Below are 22159 nucleotides of genomic sequence, written 5' to 3'. Positions count from 1 at the left end.
ATAAATGAAAAAAATCATTAAAGTTTTTTATTTTCAAAACATGCATGAATAATTTTCCAACATTGACCTCAATTTTTTTCTCCTTTACCCCCACTCCCTCCCCCTATTTGGCAAGTAATCTAATATATGTCAATGCAATTCTTTTATACATATTTCTGCAATTATTGTACTGTGCAAGAAAAATCAGATCAAAAAAGGAAAAAATGAGAAAGAAAACAAAATGCAAGCAAATGACAATAAAAAGAGTAAAAATACTACATTGTGCTCCATACTCAGTCCCCACAGTCTTCTTTCTGGGTATAGGTGGCTCTCTTCATCACAAGACCATTGCAACTGGCTTGAATCGTCTCATTGTTGAAAAGAACCACTTCCATCAGAATTTATCATCATTTAATCTTTTTGTTGCTGTATACTATGATCTCCTGGTTCTGCTCATTTCACTTAGCATCAATTCATGTAAGTCTCTTCAGGCCTCTTTGAAATCATCCTGCTGATCATTTATTATTGAACAGTCCCTGGGCACTGAACAAACCAGCTCATTTGATTTTTGAGCTGATATAATTTGAGTTTTGAAAACTCACACACAGTTGGAGAAGGGTCTCAGAACCAGAAAAGTACAAAAGTCCCAATTTAAAAAAAAAAAGGGAAGCAGGTAGAGTATCTAACCTATTGACAAGTGAATGCAAATTCAATTTGAATGGAAACATTCAAAAATGTTTTATTAAGATGATTGATTGTTAACATTTAGCAGGAGAAACAGCATTCCTTGAAATACCATGGTGTCCTAAAGAAACAGGTTATGTCAAAATAATTTCTTTGTATTTTTTTAACAGGGATTTTAAATTGGTAGACTAGGAGAATAGATAAATACTTGGATTTTTTTGCACGATATTTGACAATTTCTCCTAATAGCCTTGGGGATAGAATGAAAAGATGGAAAGAGATGAGTGTATTTAGAACTGACTAAATGACTAGGCTTAGTCAACTTGGAGGTAGCTTTCTATTAGAGACCTCTAGTAAGTCTGTCTTTGGCTCTGTGCTGATCAATATTTTTATCAGTGACTCAGATGAAGATATAGATGTCAAGCTTATTAAATTTCTAGATAACATAATATTGGAAAGAATAGCTCGACATGTTGGATTAAAGATAGGATTCAGAATTTGAATCAGATCAGGATCAGATTTGAACAGCAAGCCAAATCTAATACTATAAAAATTAATCAATTAGTCAAGTATTTATTAAGGGCCTATTATGTGCCAGGCACTGTGTTAAGTGCTGAGGACAAAAAAAAAGAGAAAAAAGAAATTTTCTCAAGGAGGTCACAGTCTAATGGTAACTAAATGAAGATAAATGTACTTGAGGTAAAAAAAAAAAATAAATCAACAAATACAAGACAAAAATGCCTAGAGAAGAAAAAAATCAGAAGTTCATAGAAAGATATATGGTGATTCACTTAATATTAATCAAAAATGTGATATGGCAGCAAAAAGTGCCCATTCAATTTCAGGCTGCATAAGGATCATGGCAATCTGGGTTTAAGTTCTCTGACATACAATTTGTGTTGTCAGGTTGATGATAAACCATGAAATTCTTAAGTTCGAACAGTTTCCAATATGCATTGTTTAGAAAAAGTTTTGTTACTTAGGAACTTGCTATACTGATGAATCACAGGTCAGTAAAAGGATTTGGCAAACTGTGGACCACGAAGCAGTTTTTACATTTTTGCACAACATTTTATTGTATTTTGAAATGTTAAAATGATCCTTACAATTCCAGTAATCTTGTGATGAAAAGCAGCAATCATATTCAGATAGAGAACTATGGAGGCTGAATGTAGATCAAAGCATGGTATTTTCACCTTTTTTATTGTTATTTGCTTGTTTTTTTCTTGTTTTTTTCCCTTTTGATATAATTTTTCTTGTACAGTGTGACAACATGGAAATATATTTAGAAGAATTGCAATGTTTAACTTGTATCAGATTATTTGCTTTCTTGAGAGGGGGGAGAGGGGGAGAAGAATTTAGAACACAAAGTTTTGCAAAGGTGAATGTTGAAAACTATCTTTGCACATATTTGGAAAAATAAAATACAATTTTAAAAAATTAAATTTTTTAAATGTTTCTTAACTTCCTAGATGCTAGGGCAGGCTGATCTCCTGTCTGGACTTGGCTGGGAGTGGGGTGGGGCAGAGGGTGAATGTATTTGGAATAAAGGAGGTAATAAAGTTCCTGTCCCTGGTCATCCCAAATGGGGTACTATGTTTATTTCTAGGTGCACCATTTTAAGAAAGATATTGATAAATGGAGCTTATTCAAAGGAGTTGAATGTGTACAGGTATAGAGGACTGTAAATCGTGTTCTATGAATTCCTAAATGGTATGTTTAGTTTGGAGAAAGGAAGACTTGTTTGGGAGGGAGCAAGGTAAGAACTGTCTTCGTGGATCTGAAAAGTTGTCCTATGGAAGCTTTGCTTGGTTTGGCTATTGAGAATAGAATGGGATGTAATGGAGAAAAGCTGTAAAGGTGAATTTTGGCTCGATATAAGGAAGAAAAATCCTAACAATTAGAACTATGTAAAAAGAGAGGCTTGAATTCAAATCTGGTTTCAAAGTCTTACTTTTTATGATCCTAAGCAAATCATTTAACCTCTGTTTGCATTAATCCACTGAGAAAGAAATAGCAACCTACTCCAGTATCTTTGTCAAGAGAACTCTATGGACAGAACAGTGCATGCATCCTGAAGTCACATAATTGAATGACAAAATGACAAAAAAATGAAACAGGCTTTCTCAGAAGAAAGTAGGCTCCCATTCATTGGAGGTCTTCAAACAGAAACTGAATGGCTGACTATTCACTCCGGATGCTTTAGATGGGATTCCTCTTTAAATTTGAGTGGCTTATATGAAGCCTTTCAAACTTTGATCCCTTCTGTGTTTCTATGAATACCCATGCTGATGAAAGACTTCATTCCTAAAGTACTAAGATTTCTCCCCTGCCACAATTATACCAATGTAATGAACAGAATAGTGGTCTGAGAATCAGAAGATTTTGGTCCTCGTCCCACTAACCAACCTCAATTTCTTAAAATTTCTTTAAAATTAAGGAAATTGAACTAGATAATATCTTGGAACACTTTCAGCTCTAAAAATGCACTAGCTCTTTGGTGCTGATCATAATCCAGTTCAGTTTTTACTTTTAATATTGAATGTGAAGTAAAGAGAATTACTTATTTTGTGGATTACCATGACCCCAATGCTCTTTCAAGGATTTAAAAAAATAGTTTCTTATACCAAGAACTATTTTCTAAATTCATACCTTGCCCCATAGGAATAAATCTATAGGGTCATAGTAAGCAGAGCCAAGATGGCAGAGTCAGGGACTTGCCTGACCTCTCTCACAATCTGCTCCAAATTCCTTAAACAAAATTGAGAGAGTCAGAACACCCAAAAAGACAGAAAACATTTCCCAGCTGAAGACAACTTAGGTCAGCAGGAAACTGTTAGAAGTCCAGGAATGAATCTGTATCATCTCTTTTATTTTCATTTGCATTGTCTTCTCATTTGAGCAGATTTGTTACCTCTGGGAAGTACCACAGGAGGAGGAGCTGACTGCCATTTTTACAACTTATAATTTTGTTCTAAATTATGTTAATGTCAGAAATCTTAAAGAATTTCTTTTAGAAAGTTCAGTCATTAATTGAGATGGTATTTATAACATTTCCTTCAGAGCCTAAGAAAGCTGAACCAAAATAATTCATTTTTTTGACCTTGGGAAGAATGTTCTGAAATGGCTTTCCAACTGCACTTCCTGGGGGAAGGCTTCTGTACACCAGTTCCTTCTCTGTCAATTTGTTCTTTCTTCTCTTTACCCAGTCTTTTTTGAAACAGCAGGAATTTTTAATTCGGCACTTTTCTTGATTCCAATTGTCTTCTGGGCCGGGGGGAATCCTGGCAGATCTTGCCAGAACAAGTAGGTGCTGTTTGATTCTCTAATGACTCTCTCTCTCTCCACTTTTCTTGCTCTATTTATTTGACAGAAAGTGGGCATGGGGGAAGAGTAAGGTGTGGCAGCAAGTAAAAAGAGATTAAATACTATATCCGTGGGGCTATAGGAATGGCATGAGGAAGGCTTATTTGCATAACATTTTTTAAAAAGGAAGCAATTTTTATTAAAGCTTGAGAAGCCATAAAGTAGAATGTTAAATAAAAAGAAAGGAACTTTCTTTTTTTTAATTATAGTTTTTTATTTACAAAACATATGGATGGGTAATTTTTCAACATTGACCTTGCAAAACCTTCTGTTCCAAATTTTCCCCTCCTTTCCCCTACCCCTTCCCCTAGATGGCAGATAGTCCAATACATGTTAAATATGTTAAAATATATGTTAAATCCAATATATGTATACATATTTATACAGTTATCTTAGTCCAATACATGTTAGATATGTTAAAATATATGTTAAATCCAATATATGTATACATATTTATACAGTTATCTTACTGCACAAGAAAAATCAGATCTAGAAAGAAAGAAAAAAAAAACCTGAGAAGGAAAACAAAAAATGCTAGCAAACAATAACAGAAATAGTGATAATGCTATGTTGTAGTCCACACTCATTTCCCATAGTCCTCTCTCTGGGTGTAGATGACTCTCTTCATTCCTGAACAAGTGGAACTGGTTTGTATAATCTCATTGTTGAAGAGAGCTAAGTTCATCAGAATTGATCATTGTGTAGTCTTGATGCCATGTATAATGATCTCCTGGTTCTGCTCATTTCACTCAGCATCAGGTCATTCATGTAAGTCTCTCCAAGCCTCTCTGAAATCATCCTGCTGATCATTTCTTATATAACAATAATATTCTATAACATTCATGTACCATAATTTATTCAGCCATTCTCCAATTGATGGGCATCTATTTCAATTTCCAGTTTCTAGCCACTATGAAAAGGGCTGCCACAAACATTTTTACACATGTGGGTTCCTTTCCCTCCTTTAAGATCTCTTTGGGATATAAGCCCACTAGTAACACTCTTGGATCAAAGAGTATGCACAGTTTGATAACTTTTGGGGCATAGTTCCAAATTGTTTTTCAGAATGATTGGATTTGTTCACAACTCCATCAACAATGCATCAGTGTCCCAGTTTTCCCGCATCCCCTCCAACATTTATCATTATCTTTTCCTGTCATCTTAGACAATCTGAGAGGTATATAGTGATATCTCAGATTTGCATTTCTTTGATCAATAGTGATTTGGAGCACCTTTTCATATGACTAGAAATAGTTTCAATTTCTTCATCTGAAAATTTTCTATTCATATCCTTTGACCATTTATTGATTGAAGAATGTCTTGATTTCTTATAAATTTGAGTCAATTCTCTTTATATTTTGAAAATGAGGCCTTTATCAGAATCTTTAAATATAAAAATGTTTTCCCAGTTTATTGCTTCCCTTCTAATCTTGTCTACATTAGGTTTTTTTGTACAAAAATTTTTTAACTTAATATAATCAAAATTATCTATTTTGTGATCAATAATGATCTCTAGTTCTTTGATCACAAATTCCTTTCTCCTCCACAAGTCTTAGAAGTAAACTATCTTATGTTCTTCTAATTTATTTTTAGTATCATTCTTTATGTCTAGAAGAAAGGAGTTTTATAAAAAAAAAATGAAAAGAACAAAAAAATCTGTGACCAAATGATAATGCTCAGAATTTGCAAAAATCAGTCAATAAACCTATATCATTGTCTTCCTATATCCTTTGAAATGGTATGTTTAAGAAGTTCCTCTAGGGCAGGAACTGTTTCTTATTTGTTCCCAGTACCTAAGGGCAGACAGATAGTGCAGTGGATATTTCTGAGCTGTAATCAGGAATATCTGAGTTCAATTTTGACCTCAGAGACTTAACAGCTGTGTTACCCTAGGCAAGTCACTTAACTGTTTACCTCAGTTTTTTGTCTATAATATGATCTGGAGAGGGAAGTGCAAAATATTCTAGTTCCTAGTATAAGAAAATACCAAAATAGAATTACAAATACTCAGGCTAAACTGAGAAGACTGAATAACAAACCCCAGTGCATACCCACATATTAGGCGCTTTAAAAATGCTTGTTGAATTGAATGAAATATGTTCAGAGCACTCTGTAAATGGGTTTTGAAAAAAGTATGGTTTAAAAAATACCTATATTTTGTGAAGTGCAAATATTTGTGAGGAAGGTAAGGAGGAAAACAGTTTCCAATCTCAAGGAGCTTATATTTAGTGACATAATATTTATTACCAAAGTAATAAATTTTGCTATTCCCTCCCTCACCACCTCCAAAATAATGGATATCTAATCATGACACTCAAATTTTAACAAAGAATCCCAGCCCCATCCTGCAAACCCATTTCCATGTTGCCCTACTTCCCTAAGATAAAAGCTTGCTTAGGAATCAGGTGCTTAACAATAGAGTGGAAGTTTCCTTGCTGGTTTAAGAATCAAAAGGTTCTTGAATTAGAATCCAGCTCTGCTACTTAGGACTTGTGCAACCCAGGGCAACTCATGAGCCTTGGTTTCTTCTTCTGTAAAAGAAAAAAAAGAGGGTTGATTAGAGATCCCCAAAATTTGGGGAGCTCTTTGCTACTTTAAGAACTCCTGCTACAATATGGAACTATACCCAAACAGCTATCAAACTGTGCATACACTTTGATCCAGCAGTATTTCTACTGCACCTATATCCCAAAGAGATCATAAAGGAAGGAAAGGGACCTGTATGTGCTAAAATGTTTGTTGCAGTCCTTTTTGTAGTGGCCAGAAACTGGAAACTGAGTGAATGCCCATCAATTGGAGAATGATTGGGTAAATTGTGGTATATGAATGTTATGGAATATTATTGTTCTGTAAGAAACGATCAGGATGATTTCAGAGAGGCCTGAAGAGACTTAAATGAACTGATGCTGAGTAAAATGAGTAGAACCAAGAGAACATTGTGTACAGCAACAAGAAGGTTATGTGATGATCAATTCTGATGGAAGTGGCTCTTTTCAAAGAGATGAGTCAGGCCAGTCCAATGATCTTGTGATGAAGAGAGCCATCTGCACCCAGAGAGAGAACTGTGGGGACTGAGTGTGGATCACAACATAGTGTTTTCACTTTTTTATTGTTTTCCCCTTTTTGACCTGACTTTTCTTGTATAGCATGATAATAGCGGAAATATGTATAGAAGAATTGCATATGTTTAACATATATTGGATTACCTGCTGTCTAGGGCAATGGGCAAGGGGAAAGGAGGGACAAAAGATTTGGAACACAAGGTTTTGCAAGAGTGAATGTTGAAAATTATCTTTGCATGTGTTTTGAAAATAAAAAGCTTTAAATAAAATAAACTAACTTATTCATTAAAAAAAGACCTTCTGCTGGGGCACCTAGGTGACACAGTAGATATTGTAGCAGCTCTGACATCAAGAGAACCTGAGTTCAAATATGACCTCAGACAATTGCCACTTACTAGCTGTGTGACCGTAAATTAGTCATTTAGCTCCAATTGCTTCACAAACTAAAAAAGACCTACAACTTATTGACAAGTATGACCTATTCTTATGGCTTTGCAAATCTTTGACAATAGGGATTGATGGTTATGGAAAGATTTGTTTAATCATTTATTCATGTCTGACTCTTCGTGACTCCATATGAGATTTTCTTGATAAAGGTACTTGAGGTGTTTGCCATTACCTTCTCCAGATAATTTTACAGATGAGGAAACTGAGGCAAACAGATTCATCCAGGTAACTAGAGCCTGAGTGCTCTAGTTTTTTGAGATTTGAATGCTTCCTGATTCTAGGCTCAGCACACTATTCACTATTCCACCTTGTTGCCCAATCTCTGCATTGGCAGGAAACCCACACCTATACCTGTTGACTCAATTGTTCTTCCACGAAAAAATACCAAAAGCAAGTTAAGGCTGCATAACTCCTGTTTTCCATCCTACACCAAATAATAATTTTCAAAATTTTTCTTTTTTTTTCAAAGCAAATAGCTATTTTTTTAAAAATATAAAGTATCAGATATATCTGTCAAGTACTCAAGACATCAAGTTCACTCATTCCTAAAATGATAGGGTTGGTCCAGCTAATCTTCAATGTCCTCATTCCCACTCCCAACTCTAACATTTTGTTCTACTTTACAATTCTGCCATGTTTAAATTTTTGTAAACTGTTTTTCCCCCTGGTATGTTTCTAAAATCAAAGTGGCACTAATTTATGTACCTTTCCTCATTCCCTTTCCCTTTTTAAATATGATTCTACAAGATAGAGTGATCATCATACCTCCAATGAGGATGTTTAACAATCTTCATATTGTCTTCAATCCAATGACTGATGGAACTGGAAGGGATCTTAAAAATTCCCAGGGGAAAGTAATCTCTCTGAGGGCAAAGACTAATTTTCTTTTTTTTTTCTATAAAAACACCTAGCAGTTACCCTAAACACAAGTAGGTGCTTAATAATTTCTTAAATTGAATTCAGCTGATCTGACCTGATCTTACCTGAGCCATAGCAAGATTATCTCCATGTTAGAAAAGAAAGAAACTGAGTTTCAAAATAATTAAGCAGTTTGATCAAAATGTCTTGTAAATGTTACAGCCAGTACCAGATCCTGGGTAGTCAATCAGTACTCTTCCCATTATATCTTAATGTTTTTTTTATGTACCTTCTCCCTCTCTCTCCCCCTACCACCCAAATCAGGAATAGAATTAGATGTTTTCAGCAAATGAATAAAGATAATCCTGAACAGGTTGGTTGGTTGGCAACTGGCTAGTTTGGTATCTACTATTAGATAAATGGATACCAAAAATTCCCTCAAAATGTTTGATTTATTTCCTTCTAGCACAAAACCCATACCATAGGCCTTTAATACCCTCTCCCAGGATAGATGGGAGCTACGATTTACACTTGTCCTCTGTCTCCCTGGGAAGTTTTCTAAGACATAGGTAATTGGTTGGGGCTATTTACTCATAATTAACCAAAATGTGCATTTGCAGCTTATTATTTTTGAATGAAGTAAATACAGCAACCAATCTTCCAACCCATGAATATTTCATTTTCTAGATTACTGCATAAATATTGTATTTGAATATTATGGTCTGGGACAGCACATTAAAATTGCAAGACTGTGCTATTATCCCTTATAATGGAACATGAAATTAGAAGTTGATTCATGGAAAGAATAATTTCACAAGCCTTCTTACCTGCATTTCTTTCTTCTCTTCTGTTTATTCTGTAGACAAGTACTATTTTGAGTTAATAAATTATATTTTGTTTTTAATTTAAAATGTCAGGAAGGGGGAAAATATCCTTGGACATTGTTGCATAATTAGATACCAGTCAAAATAAAGTTATAATTTTGTCTTACCAAACTCGGTGACTGCTTCTTAAAGTAGCAGATGAAAAGGAGAATATATCCCATGGTATTTATTATAAGGAAATGCAATGAAAAACATTTACTGAGTCATCCTTTAGTTAGGCTTATTTTGCTAACTAGCAGAGATGACTTTTTAAAGAAGAGGGAATTTACCAGATAAGAAAACTATGGGATAGAACAAAAATGAAGGAGTTGAGACCTGAGTTCTAATTCTAGCTCTTGCTCTCTCTGTGATCCTGGGTACCGGGTTATCATCTCTGCACTTCAGTTTTCACAGCATAGGAAACTGTGTCTGCCCCAGCTTTTTCTCCAAAAGCCATTGGGAGAGCTGATGTAAAAGAGTAAGTGAATTCCAGGCCCCACAGATGGCTAGCTGAATAACCAGGAATGATCATCTTACTGAAAATATTTTTTAAAGGTCAGGAAAGAGGACATTTAGGAAACTTAGTTATATATGCCAAATAAACCTTCTTATTGGTTCAGTCCTATCCCACATACTTCCATCAATAGTACAACTAAAAATAATAATAATAGTGTAATAGTTTATAGAGCTTTTCACATTTATCATTTCATTTGATCCTCAAAATAACTATATGAGGAAGGTGCTATTATTTTCCTCATTTAACAGATGAGAAAACTGAGACCAAAAGAGATATAGCTTGCCTAAGATCACATAGAGAGTAAATGTTTGAAGCAGGATTTGAATTTGTCTTCCTAACTTCAGATCTAATTCCCTATCCAGTATTTCACCTACCTTTTATATACTCCTTGAGATAAGTGACTCATTTTTTAATATTTGTATCTCCAGTGACTAGCATAGAAGATACTTTAAAATGCTTGACATTTGATTGATTGATTGATCTGCATCCTTTATGTCAATGAGTACTAGCCCAGTTGGGATTTGTCATGGACCCTTTATGAGTCATATAAGCAAACATTGATGTGAGGCTCTGTTCTGAAATTGCAGATTGGCTTTGAACCCTACCAGTCCATGGGCTGGGTTCTATCTATCTGCCTGAGCTCTTGGCTGCAGTTCCTGACTATGACTGTAATCTTCTATGATTATAACATTCTAATACCTTCCCTCTGTTCTTTGTTCAGCATATAGCTTGTTTGTACATAGTTGTTTACATGTTATCTCCCCCTTTAGAATATAAGCTCATTGAAGATAGAGACAGTCTTTCTTCTTTTTTTCTCCTCCTTTTCCTCTTCTTCCTTCCTCCTTTTCCTCCTCTTCCTCCTTCCTTTTCCTCCTCTTCCTCTTCCTCCTTCTTCTCCTTCTCCTCTTCCTTCTCTTTCTTTTCCTCCTTCTCTTCCTCCTGCTTCTTTTTCTGCTTCTGCTGCTGTTTCTGCTTCTCTTTCTCCTCCTTCCTTCTCCTTCCTCTTTCTTCTTTCATCTTCTTCTTTTGTATCCCCAGTTCTTAACAATATCTGTCTCCAAATACTAAACAAAGTCAATTTTTTGACTGACTGACTGATTTGAAAAGTTATCATTCCCTGAAGGTGGAATTTGTTTATAATTTGAATTGGCATCTGCACTAACAAGATGTCTTGCTATCTCCATCAATGCCTTTACGGTTCCCCAAAGACATTTCTTGTTTTTTCTACCACTGCTTCTTTATTCCTGATTTCCCCTCTTTGGTATGTCCCCTCTGCTATTTCTAGCTAGATGAGAAGATGGCCCTTTCCTTACTGATGCTCATTAAGAAGCAAATGAGATACCCTTTGATCCAGCAGTGTTACTACTGGGATTATATCCCAAAGAGATTATAAAGAAGGGAAAGGGACCTGTATGTGCACGAATGTTTGTGGCAGCCCTTTTTGTAGTGGCTAGAAACTGGAAACTGAATGGATGTCCATCAGTTGGAGAATGGCTGAATAAATTGTGGTATATGAAAATTATGGAATATTACTGTTCTGTAAGAAATGACCAACAGGATGATTTCAGAAAGGCCTGGAGAGACTTGCACGAACTGATGCTGAGTGAAATGAGCAGGACCAGGAGATCATTGTATACTTCAACAACAATACTAGATGATGACCAGTTCTGATGGATCGGGCCATCCTCAGCAACGAGATCAACCAGATCATTTCTGATGGAGCAGTGATGAACTGAACTGGCTATGCCCAGAGAGAGAACTCTGGGAGATGACTAGAAACCATTGCATTGAATTCCCAGTCCCTATATTTGTGCACGCCTGCATCTTTGGTTTCCTTCACGGGCTAATTGTACAATAATTCAGAGTCTGATTCTTTTTGTACAGCAAAATGATGTTTTGGTCATGTGTACTTGTTGTGTATCTAGGTTATATTTTAGTGTATTTGGCATCTACTGGTCATCCTGCCATTTGGGGGAGGGGGTGGGGGGGGTAGGAGGTGAAGGATTGGAACAAGAGGTTTGGCAATTGTTAATGCTGTAAAGTTACCCATGTGTATGTCCTGTAAATAAAAGGTTATTAAAAAAAAAAAAAGAAGCAAATGAGATATGAACTCTGACTTCCATTTAAACACAAGGAGCCAGGCAGAGCTTGCAGCTAGTCTGGGACAGATGTAAACAAATTTACTTCTGAGGTTTCATCCACCCTTGCGTGTTGGTGACCTGATTACCTCAGTGATCCTATTCCATTCTAAGTGTCTGGTTTTCTATGGGGAGTTATGCTCAGCCAATGTCAGGATTCCTCAGACCTGCAAATGAGCTAAAGGCTAAGGAATGGCTGCTAATTCTGAAATTTAATGAGTAAGCTCATCTTGAAGCCAAAGAGAAAAGGAAATGAATTTCAGCACTGGCTAGTCATGCTCAGACTGGTATATCTAAAGGAATCCTAGTGGGCGGCCACATAGCAAGGTAGGTGGATAGATGCTAGGTAGAAAAGCATGGGGGCGAATAAACCTCCAGGAGGTTGTACAACCTATGTATACTTACATCAAGGCCATCTTAAAATAATATTTCTACATTCTCAACAATTCTGAACTCCATACATTGGTTCTATTTTATCTTCTTCCCCTAATTTTGATGGAATTCTTTAAAGCAACAACAAGAAGAACCCAGCTTTCTTCCAAAAGGTTTTCATCACTGAACAGATTAGAAGAATGAGGCAAGCTTTGGAGAACCCTGGGAGTCAAAGCAAGGTTTGATAGTAGTAGTAGAGAAAGAGAAGGACTGCTTCATGAGCAGTGCTCTAATTAGGTCTAGATTAAAGAAGACATTTTTTAAAAATTAAAAATTGCCCATAGTCATATAGAATTATGTGTCAGAGACTTGAACACAAAACTTCCTGGCTCTGAAGGTAGTTCTCATACCACTATTTATTTCAGGTTCTAAGTACAACACCCTTTCAGTTGGTATGGTAGTGATAGTTTTCTTTATCTCTCCCAGGTTTATTCGGAAACAAGGACTGGACCGCCTCTTCTTAGAATGTGACACTCACATGTGGCGCTTGGGTGACCGGAAGATACCTGAAGGCATCACAGTAGATGGAGGCTCTGATTGGTTCCTGCTAAACCGAAAATTTGTGGAATATGTGACTTTCTCCAATGATGACCTGGTGACAAAAATGAAGCAGTTTTACTCTTATACTTTGCTTCCTGCAGAGGTAGTTATTTGCTTCTTTTCATTGGATTTCAGGAAAAGCAAAGAATTCCTAATTATGTTTTGGGGTGTTTTTTTGCAAGACAATTGAGATTAAGAGACTTGACCAGAATCTCAGGGCTAGTAGCTGTTACTATCTGAGAATCTGAAGCCACATTTGAACTCTGGTCTTACTGACTGTGCTCTCTCTCTGCTGTACCATCTAGGTGCCCCAGAATCATTAGTTATGTGAAACTGGACTTAATTGATATCAAAAATTCAGATGAAAAGAGAAAAATCCAATGAGACTTCAATTATTGATTGATTATAAGGAAATTCTATGAAAAACATTTACTGAATTCTTACTTTAGTTAGGCTTGTTTTCTTAACAAAGATGACTTTTTAGAGAAGAGAAAATATATCAGATAAGAAACTTATGAGATAGAACAAAGACCTGAGTTTACCTGAGACCTGAGTTCTGTTTCTAGCTTTGGTTTCCTTTGTGGTCCTGGGTCCTAAGTTACCGTTTCTGGATTTCACTTTCCCTATTGATAGCATAGGAAATTGTGTCTGCCTCAGTTTTTTATCCAAAGGCTTGTTTTCAAAGTAGTAATCATTGAAATAACCTGGAATTAAAGATACGGTCCATGTTGTAGTGCCATGTGGGTGGCTAAGGAGTAAGGGAGGAAATAAGTATTTATATAGTGCCTATCATGTGTTGATTCTCACAACAATTCTTGAGAGGTAGATGCTATTATGATCCTCATTTAACAGTTGAGGAAACTGAAGCAGACTAATATTAATTGACTTGTTCAGGATAACATAGTAAGTGGATTTCAACTCCTGACTCCAAGCCCACCTAGATACAACATGAAGAAACAGTCTCAGTCTAGGAAGTAATGTAGTCTAACCCCTAGCTTCTTAAACTGTGATTTATGACCCCATATAGGGTCTCATAATTGAATGAGGGAGTCATGAAATTATAATTTATTATTAGTAAATGTTTGATTTGTGTACCTATTTTATATACCTATATCCGGAATCACATAAAAATTTCTCTGGAGAAAAGAGATCACAAGTGGAAAAAGTTAATAGTGCTTAGAATTCCAGTCAGGAAGATGTGGATTCAAATATTGCTTCTTGCATTTTAGCTATGTGTTTGTTTCCTCATTTATATATATATATATATATATATATATATATATATATATATATATTTACGCAAAGTAAAATGTACAATGATTTGTAAATTTCCAATTGCTCTATAATTGGCAGCTATTTTTAATATTATCTATTTAAAAACCTTAGTTACTTTCTATTTCAGAGCTGTGTTAAGAGATTGTTAAATTGTCCCACAGATCTCAAAATTCTAAGCCCTAAAACTCTAGAATAGGGTCTATTTCTGTTGAGCCAGATGGCAGCTTCCCAGGAATGGTCAGGTCCATCTTCCTCTACTCCACCCCATTCTCCTTAATCTTTTCCCCTGCCCCAGCTGTCTTCCTGTTCAATCTTAAACACCATGAATATCTTTTAATGATTTTGGAAGTTCTTGGTCACCAGCCCTAAGTTTTCTAGGAGAATGATGAGTTTGGTCTGGGCACAACTGGCCTTTTGTCATTCAAGAGAATTATGGTACTTGTTATATAACGTGCCTGGTTTTTAAAAATATATACATATATATTATATATATATATATATATATACATATATATATATGTGTATATATATATATTATTCAACACACATGTCAACTAATCTGCTTTTAATCCTATTTCAGCTAAAATCACCTTTTCTCTCAACTCTAATAACCTTTTCATCCATTATCTTGCAGGGAGTTTCAGTATCATTATGAAAGGACATGGGGCAGAGAATAATTGGGTAGCTTTTCCATTGCTTTAATAAGAGTTTGTAGCTCTATGATTTATAGACAATCTGAGCATAAAATCTAAATTCGCCAGCCTGTCATTTAACATTAAAAGAGAGTCAGGAGATGCCAGGGAGAGTCAGACCTGATCATGTACTGCTTCTTATTTATAGACCATTTTCAAGTTATTTTAAAAAAAATAAAAGTTAGCCCCTCCTCTAAATAGGTATTCAGCAAAGCTGAATTTTAAACTCTTCTCTCCTTCTGAAATAGCCTCTCTGCTTGAGATGCTTCATATGTGTTTCAACTTCCCTACCCTTTCAATTTCCCTGAGTCCTTGTCTCCTGTGCCATCCACAGATTGTGCAGAAATGGAAAGTTAAAGCCAATGATAGTAGGGTATCTTCAGAATGATCCTTTTCTCCTTATTATCATCCATAATGCTACCCAAATATAAATAAAGCATCATAGCAATTGCAAAAGGATGACTTGAGGCTCAAAACTGCATTTGGTCTCTGGCTGAATTTATCCAGATAATTGCCTCAGGGTTCTGCTTTGCTTTGCCAGTATAAAACACAATCTCATTGAAGGAAGAGAGAAAAAGAAGTCTTTGTTACATTCATAATACCAGTAAAAATAACTGACACTGTAAGGTAATAGCAACCTTATAATCTTATCATGCTTGGCAGAAGCACCTTAAGGTTTGCCAAAGGATATATATTATTAATATTAATGAAAATATATTATATATTAAATTATTAATATATAAAAATATATTAAAATGTAATATAAATATGTATTTGAAATATATATATATATATACAACTATTTTTAAAATTTTAATCTACCCAATCTAGTGATAATGATCCTGATTTTATAGATAAAGAAACTGAGGTTCAGACAGTTTGTGACTTGTCAAGGTCACCTATCTTATTAAGTATTTGAAGTGGTATTTAAACATAGGTCTTCTTGACTCAGATCTGTTCATTCTAACTCTAACCATTAGCTCTAACCTCCAAGGAAATATCATAATTAATTGAAAATTGAGAATTCATAATTGAGAATGTCATAAATTATATGAAAGTTTACTTCAATTGAGTGTATGTTTAAGTGGGTGTATATAATATGTGTGTGCATATATACACATGCTTGCATAGATACATACATGCACATACTCACATGCACATACACACATCCATGCATATATGCGTGCGCACACACATATACACACACTCACACATATATATATATTGGGAAGCATTGATGGGATACCACCGCCTGCTCACATAAGTGTTGCCGAGCGTTTAAGACTTGAATGTGCAGGATCTTCTCCTGGCTAAATGCTTTGTAGCACATCTGAGAACCACATGGGCTCTGATTCTGCTTTCTCCCCATGTTGTGCTGCTTTCTGAAGATCCCTCCATAGCAGAGCCCTCCTTTTATTAGAAAAACACAAGAGATCTCCTCTCCAAGAGGGAGCAGTTGGATGGATTAAGAGATCATCCTTCTGGATGCTGTCCCCAACCCCAGTGCTGAAGGATTGGCCAGCTCTCACATTGCTTTTTATGTCTCCTTACAGTCCTTCTTCCACACGGTCCTGGAAAACAGCCCCCATTGTGATACCATGGTGGACAACAATCTGCGCATCACCAATTGGAACCGGAAGCTGGGTTGCAAATGCCAGTACAAGCACATTGTGGACTGGTGCGGCTGTTCCCCCAATGACTTCAAGCCAGCAGATTTCCATCGCTTCCAGGTGAACCAATGGCCAGATAACTTGGCCTTTCTGTGGGTGTGGGGGCTGAGGCAAAGAAAAATGGCTTATCTTTTGGCTGTGACAAGAGGTACATGTCTTAGGTTGGTTTGCCTGGAAGACAGGAAGAGACGCTCTAATTTTGGGAAATGGACAAACAACTGAAGCTCAATTGTAAAAGAAGCTAGATGTAGGGGCAGCTCAGTAGTGCAATGGTTAGAGTACCAACCCTGAAGTTAGGAGGACCTGACTTCAAATCTGGTCTTAGACACTTAACACTACCTAGCTGTGTGACTCTCGGCAAGTCACTTAATTCCAATTGCCTCAGCAACAACAACAACAAAAAAAAAAAAAAAAAAAAAAAAAAAAGAAGAAGAAGAAGCTAAATGTGCAATTCATGATCTACAGCTAGATGTGTACATCAACAGCTGGCTTTTGATAGGACAAAAGACCTGGAAAACATAAGGGGAAAAAACAGGATAAGGCTTTGAGCTTTGCCCCTGTATAGGCACAAATGTATGTGTGCACAACCACTTATTCTTTATTAAATATTTGAGACTGACTGTAAAGAAAGGAGATCTGTCTTCCCAAGAAGACAGCTAAGTGGCACAGTAAATAGAGCACTATTTATTCCTGAAGTCAGGAGCCCTAAGTTCAAATCCGGTCTCAGATACTTGATACTTACTAATTTTGTGATCCTGGGTCACACTTACACCCTCCCCCCCCCAAAAAAAAAGTATATAGAACATTACAAAATATATTTTGGATATACAATATCCAATATATTCAAATATATTGTATATATTTGGATATACAATATACAAAATATGTAATGGCAATGAAACCATTTTTGTGTGTGTAGCTTATAGAGTCACCTTTATTAATTATGGTCATATCTTGGATTTAGTAGCATTAAGTATCACCAATGCTTAGCATATTTTAAGTATTTAGTAAATAATATTCACTCACTATCCCTGCTACTTCCAAACTTAGACAGCCTGCCCTGGCCACTATTCCCCTTTATGTATATTCCTATTAGAATGTAAGCTTCTTAAGGAAAGAGATTTTCTCATTTTTGTATTTCTATTTCTATTATTTTGTATTCCTAATTTCTATTGCTTGGCATATAGGAAGACCTTAAAACATACTTTTCATTTATTAATTCACGATTAGTCAGCCATGAAGACTAATTGTCCCAACAGCTCATGGTCTTGTATTTAGAAATCAGATCACAGTGGCCTGATTCTGCCTCAAGCTCATTCTATGACATCTCTTCATGCCTTAACTGATAAATCTTCTATCCCCCTCAGATTGTTGCAAAACGTGTAGAGAGAATGATACATCTTGTGGTACCCCTCAGATTGCTATAAAAGGTATAGCGAGAATGGTACATCTTGTGATGTTCAGACCAGTCTGTAAATGAAAAAGTACAATGGCCCAATGCCCAGAATGATAGAAATCTAAAATGAAAAATATCATCACCATCCTTGACTGTTAATCCCTAGAAAGTCTTTAAAATGCCCTCACCTCAAGTAAGGCCAAACCAGACTATTTTGGTCTGGACCAACTCTGCAAAATGCCAAAATAGTTAATTCAGTGAAAGAAAAACAAATCAGACTAAACAGTTCATCAGTATCATATGGTTCATTATGAATAAATGAGCGAAAAATATTTTCAAACACCTTACCGAACGCCAAGCACTAGGGATGCAAATATCAAAGTGAGAGAGAACCTACCTTCAAGGAGCTTCAACATATACTGGAAAATGGTGGCCAGGGAGGAATGTTTTGATTTTCATTTCATATGGGATTTTGAATGAAAAAAAATTTTAATAGTCAACTGCTACTTGATTGACTGAATTTTCCATTTTCAAGTTTGTCCTTCACAGTATAGTATAGAAACTGCCTCAAAATCCATCAGTCATTTATCATGTGTTGTTGGAAGACTCAAAACATGTACCTACATATCCATATTCCTTTGGAATATGGAAATGAGACAAGATTGTCACTGTCCTCAGAGAACTCACAACCCACATAAGCTATAGGGGAAAGAAATGGACAGACTAAAAGTTGGAAAGCATTTGCTTCTGCTCCTTGCTTTTCCTTTTTGTCCTCTTTTCTTTTTCCCTCTCCTCCTCCTTTTCCATTTTCCCCATCTTTCCATCTTTTCTCCTTTATTCTTCTCTCTTCCCCCTCTCATTCTCTCTCTCCCTTTCCCTCTCTCCCTTTCCTTCTATCTCCCTGTCTCCCTAGTCTCAGTATTAGTTTTTCTGCCTGAAACCACAAAGCTTTCCCCTCCCAATTCTTATTTTCTTACTGCTACCTTTTTCAGACACTTTCTCCCTATCTTTTCCTGCTCACACCATACCCCATGCATGGTGTCTGGGGATTAAGCCAACTGGAAGGCTTCTTCTTTCCTTCCTCCTGGCTCTCATCTTTGCCACTGACTACCTATAAACACAAACAGAACCCAAAAAGTATGAGTTTTCATTGGGGAAATTTTCAACTTATTGAGTAGGATTGAAATTCCCTAGGTTATATTTCACTCTCTCAAAGAAAGATTAAACAAATTATTTTCAGGTCAACAAAGTAAACACATGGAATCTGGGTGCTGCTTTCCACAGTCACTGCAAATGTTAAATTATGGTGCTAGACAGATTACCTTGCAAGAGGATGTTTTGCTTAAGCCCTCACTCTGGTTTAACTTGATTACATTCTGCCTGTCTTCCTTGAATAACAGGTAGAGATTTCACTTTTTATTTTGTCCCCACTTTAATCCCTTAAAATTGATTTAGACTTTTCTTCCCTCATTCACAAGGAACCCTCCCTAAAAATCCAGGTAGAAGAAGCCTTATTTCCCATCTGGGGCCTGTGCTTTCTCTAGCTGGGTCCAGCATGATCTGGGTCACTGAGAGGATTTCAGTAAGCGAGAGAACATAACCCAACCCTCACCATATGCTTTTTCTTTCTACTACCCCCACCCATGTCTCATAAGCCCAAATCCTTTCCTGCTTTTAAGAAATCGTCTTAGCTTGAAAGCGCTTTGATTAGTCAGATGACTCCTGAACTGCCATGATCCCTTCTGATTTCACACCAGGCTCCAATATTATTTCTCTCCCACCTGTTCCTTTACTCTCCATAGTCATCCAGTGCCCTCTAGGAGAGAGAGGGCTGAAAATTCCCTATGTTCCAATGAGTTCCCTTTGGATTGCCTGTTTGCTGTTGGGGAAACTATCCCAATCCCAAGAGTTCATGTCATCCTTATCAAAAGGGTTGATAACAATTCAGACTAATGGTAATGGGACCAATCAACCTTTTCCTGAAATAGTCATCATCAGAGTTTTTAACTCTGAAAACCATGCAATCTAGACAAATGTAGAGGGAAAATTTGTGTGTGGGGGGGAGGAGGGGAGGGAATAAGCTTATTTGTTATCTGAATAGGGAGATATTGAGGCAAAAGCTGATATAGGGGATGCAGACCAGTGGGATCATAGGATAATAGACTGAGAATTAGAGGGGACCTGAGAGGCATTTTATTCTAATCCCCCTTATTATGCAGATAAAAAATTGAGCCCTAGATCTACTAATTAACTTGGCCAAGGTCACATTGATGACAGAAGTGGATTCTGAGCCTGAGTCCTCTGATATCTACTGCCATATAGCTCATACTCTTGTTGCTATCTAGCATCCCACCTTATCCCCAGTGAGGACTGAAATATGTCCTCTTGCCCAGACAGATGATGCTGTTAATACACAACCCAGATCCTAAGAATACCAAGCAATCCAAAGAGCCTCCCAATTTTTTTTCTCTCTGACTCCCTACAGAAGTTGTATTCAGAGTCTCCGTGGGTGCAGTTTATTATTCCACATATTCACTTGACTAAATTGGCTGCCAGGTAGCTGGACTGTATTGTCCAGCATTTTGCTATTTTCATTTTTCTTTTTATGCAGAGAATTGCTTTTCTCTTTGAAGGTTTGGAAAGTTCTCATAAAGCTCAGTACGACATTTCTGGTTCCTTGCTTTCTTGGTGTCGAGCCTATTTACACACGATAGGTTTCCTGGCATTTTCTTCCCTTTCTTTCTCCCTTGATTAGGAAAGGAAAGACTAAAATGTATGAACCAAACAAGACAGGTATTCAGCCCTTCCCTTTCTGCTCTCTCAAGTTTTACACACATCAGCCTCCATCAACTTCCCTTTTGTCTCTGATGGGCTGATTTCTGAGGGCAAATTTCATGGTACCACAAAATCTAATTAGTTCAGGCCCCACTAATTCGGAATTTGTGCTAATTCAGACAGGAACTGGGCTGAAATGTATCCTTTCACTGTCCTTGAGGATATGATCGGTTAAGCAAATTTATATAACATGAATAAAATTGCATGGTGAATGTGTGACCTGCTCAAGAAAATAATAAATTGGTTTTAGACACCTAGTAGAACCTATTTAAATGAGAGCAACTGATCTGCTAATTACAAACAAGCATTATAAATACTTTAAAGCAGTACTGGCAGTGCCTTAGCTTGGCGCCACTTGATTACATAACTGTTACATAATTCAGACTTTTTTTTATCAGCTCAAAATTGCTTTCTCCTAATTGGCCTGAATTAATATTATTTTTGTAGAATTCTAATTTCACAAAGTATTACTTTTTGACAGCTGACACTGTTGACTTTCTCCTTTTTCCTGGAAATTCATTCTTCCCTCTGTTTTCATGACTCTACTGCCTTTCCTATGTATCTAGTCACTTCTTTGCACCATTTTTTCAAGAATTACTTTGCATTCCCTTATGCAGGAGTGGAAATTAGGACTCTGTGCCTAGGCCTTTTTCTCCCCCTATACTTTCTTGTTGTGGTTAGTTGTGTCCAACTTTTTGTGACCCTCTTTTGGAGTTTTCTTGGCAAAGATATTGGAGTGGTTTGCCATTAGGAAATCTCCAGCTCATTTCATGAGAAAACTGAGATACAGAGATGTTAATAAATGTCTGAAACCAAATTTGAAATGAGGAAGGGGAGTCTCCTGACTCTTGATCCAGTGCTTTATTCATTGTGGCACCTAGCTGCTTTTTCAGTACTAGTGGTTTCCATTTAGTGATCCACAAATCCCTTGAAAATTCAAGATGATGGTTCAAAAGTTGTGCAAAAAAATTTATGTATCTAGTAATAAGTAATCACAGAATATGATGCAAAATATTTCAGCAAAATGCTAGGTAGATATCATAAAAAGAGCCTAGTGGTTTACAATGTATTGTAACAAACAAAACAAACAAACAAAAAACGTTCTCTCTGTGTGATTTCATTAGTTGCCATTGGTTTAATTCTCATCTCCTTCAGATGACCCCAAAATCCATATAGTCATCCCTAGTCTCTTTCCTGAACTTCAGTTCTAGATCACCCAATGCTTATTGAATATCTCCAAATGAATGTACCTTAAGCATCTCAAACTCAGCATATCCAAAATAAAGTTCCTCAAATCTCCCTCTTTTCCTTCCTTACCTATTGAGATTTCCACCATCCTTCTAGTCACCCAAGTCCACAACCTTGGAGTCATTCTCAACTTTTTATTCTCTCTCACCCCTCATAT

The 22159-nt window shown here is 36.4% G+C and overlaps 1 protein-coding gene across 1 annotated transcript in view; it reads left to right on the top strand.

The window, feature by feature from the left end:
- Positions 1-22159, top strand: part of XYLT1 (xylosyltransferase 1) — a 414523-nt gene that overhangs the window by 349464 nt on the left and 42900 nt on the right. The window contains exons 7-8 of the mRNA XM_031942799.1: positions 12773-12989; positions 16407-16583. Coding sequence (XP_031798659.1) covers positions 12773-12989; positions 16407-16583 — 394 coding nt within the window. The remainder of the gene's footprint in view (positions 1-12772; positions 12990-16406; positions 16584-22159) is intronic.

Source organism: Sarcophilus harrisii, chromosome 1 (assembly GCF_902635505.1).
Source record: "Sarcophilus harrisii chromosome 1, mSarHar1.11, whole genome shotgun sequence".
NCBI lineage: Eukaryota > Metazoa > Chordata > Mammalia > Dasyuromorphia > Dasyuridae > Sarcophilus > Sarcophilus harrisii.
The sequence above is the reverse complement of the archived record's forward strand: the minus strand, read 5'-3'. Positions and strand labels throughout refer to the sequence as shown.